Source organism: Coregonus lavaretus (genome assembly GCF_964263955.1).
Source record: "Coregonus lavaretus genome assembly, contig: HAP1_SCAFFOLD_1726, whole genome shotgun sequence".
Classification (NCBI taxonomy): domain Eukaryota; kingdom Metazoa; phylum Chordata; class Actinopteri; order Salmoniformes; family Salmonidae; genus Coregonus; species Coregonus lavaretus.
In genome coordinates this window covers 79,001-85,000 of record NW_028163738.1, presented here as the reverse complement: position 1 = coordinate 85,000, position 6,000 = coordinate 79,001, and the positions used below count along the sequence as shown (strand labels likewise).

General features: G+C 45.8%; 1 protein-coding gene across 1 annotated transcript in view; it reads left to right on the top strand.

Moving 5' to 3' along the window:
• LOC311117824 (zinc finger and BTB domain-containing protein 47-like) overlaps window positions 1-6,000 on the top strand; it is a 75,188-nt gene that overhangs the window by 9,963 nt on the left and 59,225 nt on the right. Inside the window, 1 exon segment of the mRNA XM_084192732.1 lies at window positions 677-824. Within this exon segment, the coding sequence (XP_084048858.1) occupies window positions 677-824 (148 nt within the window).

Here is a 6,000-nt window from a genome sequence, read left to right as displayed (position 1 = left end):
AACGGCTTACTCATCAATATCAATAGCTCTTATCAATCTATAAATCACAGTGCATAGAAATAACAATATTCTCCATCTGAAAAAATAGATGTTAGATGTTTTTCCACTTGGAACCGACAGGCTCGCTAGGCCTTTCTCATGGTTTCATCACGCGTAAAGATGGTGGAATTATTAGGGAATAAGTGTCAAATTCAGAATACAGTTTATCTCTAAACACACCTCCACCACACCTTCATTTGTTTGATCTCCTCCCCAAACGAATAGCGGGTGAATAGCATGATATTCTCATGCTTAGGTTCAAGGTCAGAATACACGTGGAGAGAAAGGTGCATCAAAGGGAATTCCGTCCATTTACGTGCTCTCATCTCGGGTCGGAATTCCCCCCATTATGATTAGTTCTATGTTTTAATGACAGGCATTCCTATGGAAGCTTTTTTGCAGGGATTAATAACACAGAAGCCTTCCAATCACTTTGAAAGTCATCTACCTCTCTTTGTCCTGTAATGTGTTTTAAAGTGGATGTAGAGATGTCCTTCATATTCAATAGATGAGGAGAACACGGTGCCTGTTAATCATGTGATGGAATATACTTCAGTTTTTCCTTCATTTCAACTGAAATCATGAAGTGACTTTAAATGTTGGCCTCCACTGAGTTGAATTAGTGTGTGTGTTTCAGTGTGCAACGTGTGGCAAGGCTTTTAAGAAGCTCTGGTCTCTCCATGAACACAACAAGATCGTCCACGGTTATGCTGAGAAGAAGTTCTGCTGTGAGATCTGTGAGAAGAAGTTCTACACCATGGCCCACGTCAGGAAGCACATGGTCGGTGAGTACTAACACCATGGTAACATCATAGTAATGGTCGGTGAGTACTATCACCATGGTAACATCATAGTAGCGGTGGGTGAGTACTATCACCATGGTAACATCATAGTAACGGTTGGTGAGTACTATCACCATGGTAACATCATAGTAACGGTTGGTGAGTACTATCACCATGGTAACATCATAGTAATGGCCGGTGAGTACTATCACCATGGTAACATCATAGTAACGGTCGGTGAGTACTATCACCATGGTAACATCATAGTAACGGTCGGTGAGTACTATCACCATGGTAACATAGTAACAGAGGGTGAGTACTATCACCATGATAATGTCATAGTAACGGTGGGTGAGTACTATCACCATGGTAACATCATAGTAACGGTCGGTGAGTACTATCACCATGGTAACATCATAGTAACGGTGGGTGAGTACTATCACCATGGTAACGTCATAGTAACGGTGGGTGAGTACTATCACCATGGTAACGTCATAGTAACGGTGGGTGAGTACTATCACCATGGTAACATCATAGTAACACCAGGCTCTTGCTGCTCTGAACGACCAGGTGCCTACGCTCTCCAAGGCTGAAAATAGTGAATATTCACAAAGCCGCCGGCCCAGATGGCATCCCTGGCCATGTCCTCAAAGTGTCCGCTGGCGGGCATCTTCTCGGACATCTCAACCTGTCCCAGGATGGAGTCCCCACTTGCTTCAAGGAGACCAAGAAAACAAAGGTGACATGCCCAAATGGCTATCGCCCCGTCGTACTCACCTCTGTCATCATGAAGTGCTTTGAGAGGCTGGTCATGACCCACATCAAGGCCATCATACCAGGCACACTGGAACCACTCCAATCTGCCCACCGCTCCAACAGATCCATGGAAGATGCCATTTCCATCGCTATTCACACGGCCATAACACATCTGGACCAGAGGAACACCTACGTAGAATGCTGTTCATTAACTACAGTTCAACATTCAACACTAATGTTCCCTCCAAGCTCAGAGCCCTGGGTCTGGACACCACCCTCTGCAACTGGATCCTGGACTTCCTGACGGACAGACCACAGGCTGTGAGGATTGGCAACAATACCTCCTCCACACTGACTCTTAATATACTAAATAAACCCCTGCTCACCAGAATAATGTCATAAATTGCTGCATTTTTTTCTCTTTCATCTATGCTTCTCTTGCGCAGCAAAGACGTTTAGGGACCGGGGAGAAAATGCAATAATACATCAACAAATTGTTTAATGACAATCATCACGCACAACAAAGCAGCACTGCTATCCTCCTGTTTTACCACTTCACCAAGTCTTTCCCAAACATTAGACTACTGTTCTGACCCTCCCTTCTATAACATTATACTACTGTTCTGACCCTCCCTTCTATAACATTAGACTACTGTTCTGACCCTCCCTTCTATAACATTAGACTACTGTTCTGACCCTCCCTTCTATAACATTAGACTACTGTTCTGACCCTCCCTTCTATAACATTAGACTACTGTTCTGATCCTCCCTTCTATAACATTAGACTACTGTTCTGACCCTCCCTTCTATAACATTAGACTACTGTTCTGACCCTCCCTTCTATAACATTAGACTACTGTTCTGACCCTCCCTTCTATAACATTAGACTACTGTTCTGACCCTCCCTTCTATAGCATTAGACTACTGTTCTGGCCCTCCCTTCTATAACATTAGACTACTGTTCTGACCCTCCCTTCTATAACATTAGACTACTGTTCTGACCCTCCCTTCTATAGCATTAGACTACTGTTCTGACCCTCCCTTCTATAACATTAGACTACTGTTCTGACCCTCCCTTCTATAACATTAGACTACTGTTCTGACCCTCCCTTCTATAACATTAGACTACTGTTCTGACCCTCCCTTCTATAACATTAGACTACTGTTCTGACCCTCCCTTCTATAACATTAGACTACTGTTCTGACCCTCCCTTCTATAACATTAGACTACTGTTCTGACCCTCCCTTCTATAACATTAGACTACTGTTCTGGCCCTCCCTTCTATAACATTAGACTACTGTTCTGACCCTCCCTTCTATAACATTAGACTACTGTTCTGACCCTCCCTTCTATAACATTAGACTACTGTTCTGACCCTCCCTTCTATAACATTAGACTACTGACTGTTCTGACCCTCCCTTCTATAACATTATACTACTGTTCTGACCCTCCCTTCTATAACATTAGACTACTGTTCTGACCCTCCCTTCTATAACATTAGACTACTGTTCTGACCCTCCCTTCTATAACATTAGACTACTGTTCTGACCCTCCCTTCTATAACATTAGACTACTGTTCTGACCCTCCCATCTATAACATTAGACTACTGTTCTGGTCCCCCCTTCTATAACATTAGACTACTGTTCTGACCCTCCCTTCTATAACATTAGACTACTGTTCTGACCCTCCCTTCTATAACATTAGACTACTGTTCTGACCCTCCCTTCTATAACATTAGACTACTGTTCTGACCCTCCCTTCTATAACATTAGACTACTGTTCTGACCCTCCCTTCTATAACATTAGACTACTGTTCTGACCCTCCCTTCTATAATATTAGACTACTGTTCTGACCCTCCCTTCTATAACATTAGACTACTGTTCTGACCCTCCCTTCTATAGCATTAGACTACTGTTCTGACCCTCCCTTCTATAACATTAGACTACTGTTCTGACCCTCTCTTCTATAACATTAGACTACTGTTCTGACCCTCCCTTCTATAACATTAGACTACTGTTCTGACCCTCCCTTCTATAACATTAGACTACTGTTCTGACCCTCCCTTCTATAACATTAGACTACTGTTCTGACCCTCCCTTCTATAACATTAGACTACTGTTCTGACCCTCCCTTCTATAACAGACTACTGTTCTGGCCCTCCCTTCTATAACATTAGACTACTGTTCTGACCCTCCCTTCTATAACATTAGACTACTGTTCTGACCCTCCCTTCTATAACATTAGACTACTGTTCTGACCCTCCCTTCTATAACATTAGACTACTGTTCTGACCCTCCCTTCTATAACATTAGACTACTGTTCTGACCCTCCCTTCTATAACATTAGACTACTGTTCTGAGCCTCCCTTCTATAACATTAGACTACTGTTCTGACCCTCCCTTCTATAACATTAGACTACTGTTCTGACCCTCCCTTCTATAACATTAGACTACTGTTCTGACCCTCCCTTCTATAACATTAGACTACTGTTCTGACCCTCCCTTCTATAACATTAGACTACTGTTCTGACCCTCCCTTCTATAACATTAGACTACTGTTCTGACCCTCCCTTCTATAACATTAGACTACTGTTCTGGCCCTCCCTTCTATAACCTTAGACTACTGTTCTGACCCTCCCTTCTATAACATTAGACTACTGTTCTGACCCTCCCTTCTATAACATTAGACTACTGTTCTGACCCTCCCTTCTATAACATTAGACTACTGTTCTGACCCTCCCTTCTATAACATTAGACTACTGTTCTGACCCTCCCTTCTATAACATTAGACTACTGTTCTGACCCTCCCTTCTATAACATTAGACTACTGTTCTGACCCTCCCTTCTATAACATTAGACTACTGTTCTGACCCTCCCTTCTATAACATTAGACTACTGTTCTGACCCTCCCTTCTATAACATTAGACTACTGTTCTGACCCTCCCTTCTATAACATTAGACTACTGTTCTGACCCTCCCACACATCCAGGACATCTACTTAAAACGTTGCCAGAGGAAGCGGAGCAGCATCAACCACCCCAACCACAAGCTGTTCTCTCCCTTAGTGTCGGGCAGACGGTACCAGAGTATGACGTCTGAAACTAACAGCCTCGGAGACAGTTTCCATCTACGAGCCATCAGACTGCGGAACACTTGAACTGGACTGACCACCTGCTCTGATTCTCCACACCTTAGCACACATGCACTCACTCACACCCCCCCCCCCCCCCCCCCAAAACACACACCCACACCCCAAACACACACCCACACCCCAAAAACACAGACCCACACCCCAGAAAAACACACCCACACCCCAAAAACACAGACCCACACCCCAGAAAAACACACCCACACCCCAGAAACACAGACCCACACCCCAGAAACACAGACCCACACCCCAGAAAAACACACCCACACCCCAGAAAAACACACCCACACCCCAAAAACACACACCCACACCCCAAAAACACACACCCACACCCCAGAAAAACACACACCAAAAGTTCACATTTTATTTTGTTACAAAGTGAGATTCAAATTCTGAGCTAGCCATTAAAAAAATATAGTCCACAGATCAAATTTAATCTGAACCACACTTTAACTGGAATAGAATATGGAAAAATATGAGCTTGGCATCCCGTAATCGAACCATCAATTTATACATTTGGGAGGGATGCTTTCTTCGGGGGGGAAGGGAGGATACGGGCGGGTGGATGGAGACTGAGGGGTGGATGGGTCTGGGTGGATGGAGACTGAGGGGTGGATGGAGACTGAGGGGTGGATGGAGACTGAGGGGTGGATGGAGACTGAGGAGTGGATGGGGACTGAGGGGTGGATGGGGACTGAGGGGTGGATGGAGACTGAGGGGTGGATGTGTCTGGGTGGATGGCGACTGAGGGGTGGATGGAGACTGAGGGGTGGATGGAGACTGAGGGATGGAGACTGAGGGGTGGATGGAGACTGAGGGGTGGATGGAGACTGAGGGGTGGATGGAGACTGAGGGGTGGATGGAGACTGAGGGGTGGATGGGTCTGGGTGGATAGAGACTGAGGGGTGGATGGAGACTGAGGGGTGGATGGAGACTGAGGGGTGGATGGAGACTGAGGGGTGGATGGAGACTGAGGGGTGGATGGGGACTGAGGGGTGGATGGAGACTGATGGGTGGATGGGGACTGAGGGGTGGATGGAGACTGAGGGGTGGATGGAGACTGAGGGGTGGATGGAGACTGAGGGGTGGATGGAGACTGAGGGGTGGATGGAGACTGAGGGGTGGATGGGTCTGGGTGGATGGAGACTGAGGGGTGGATGGCGACTGAGGGGTGGATGGAGACTGAGGGGTGGATGGAGACTGAGGGGTGGATGGAGACTGAGGGGTGGATGGGTCTGGGTGGATGGAGACTGAGGGGTGGATGGAGACTGAG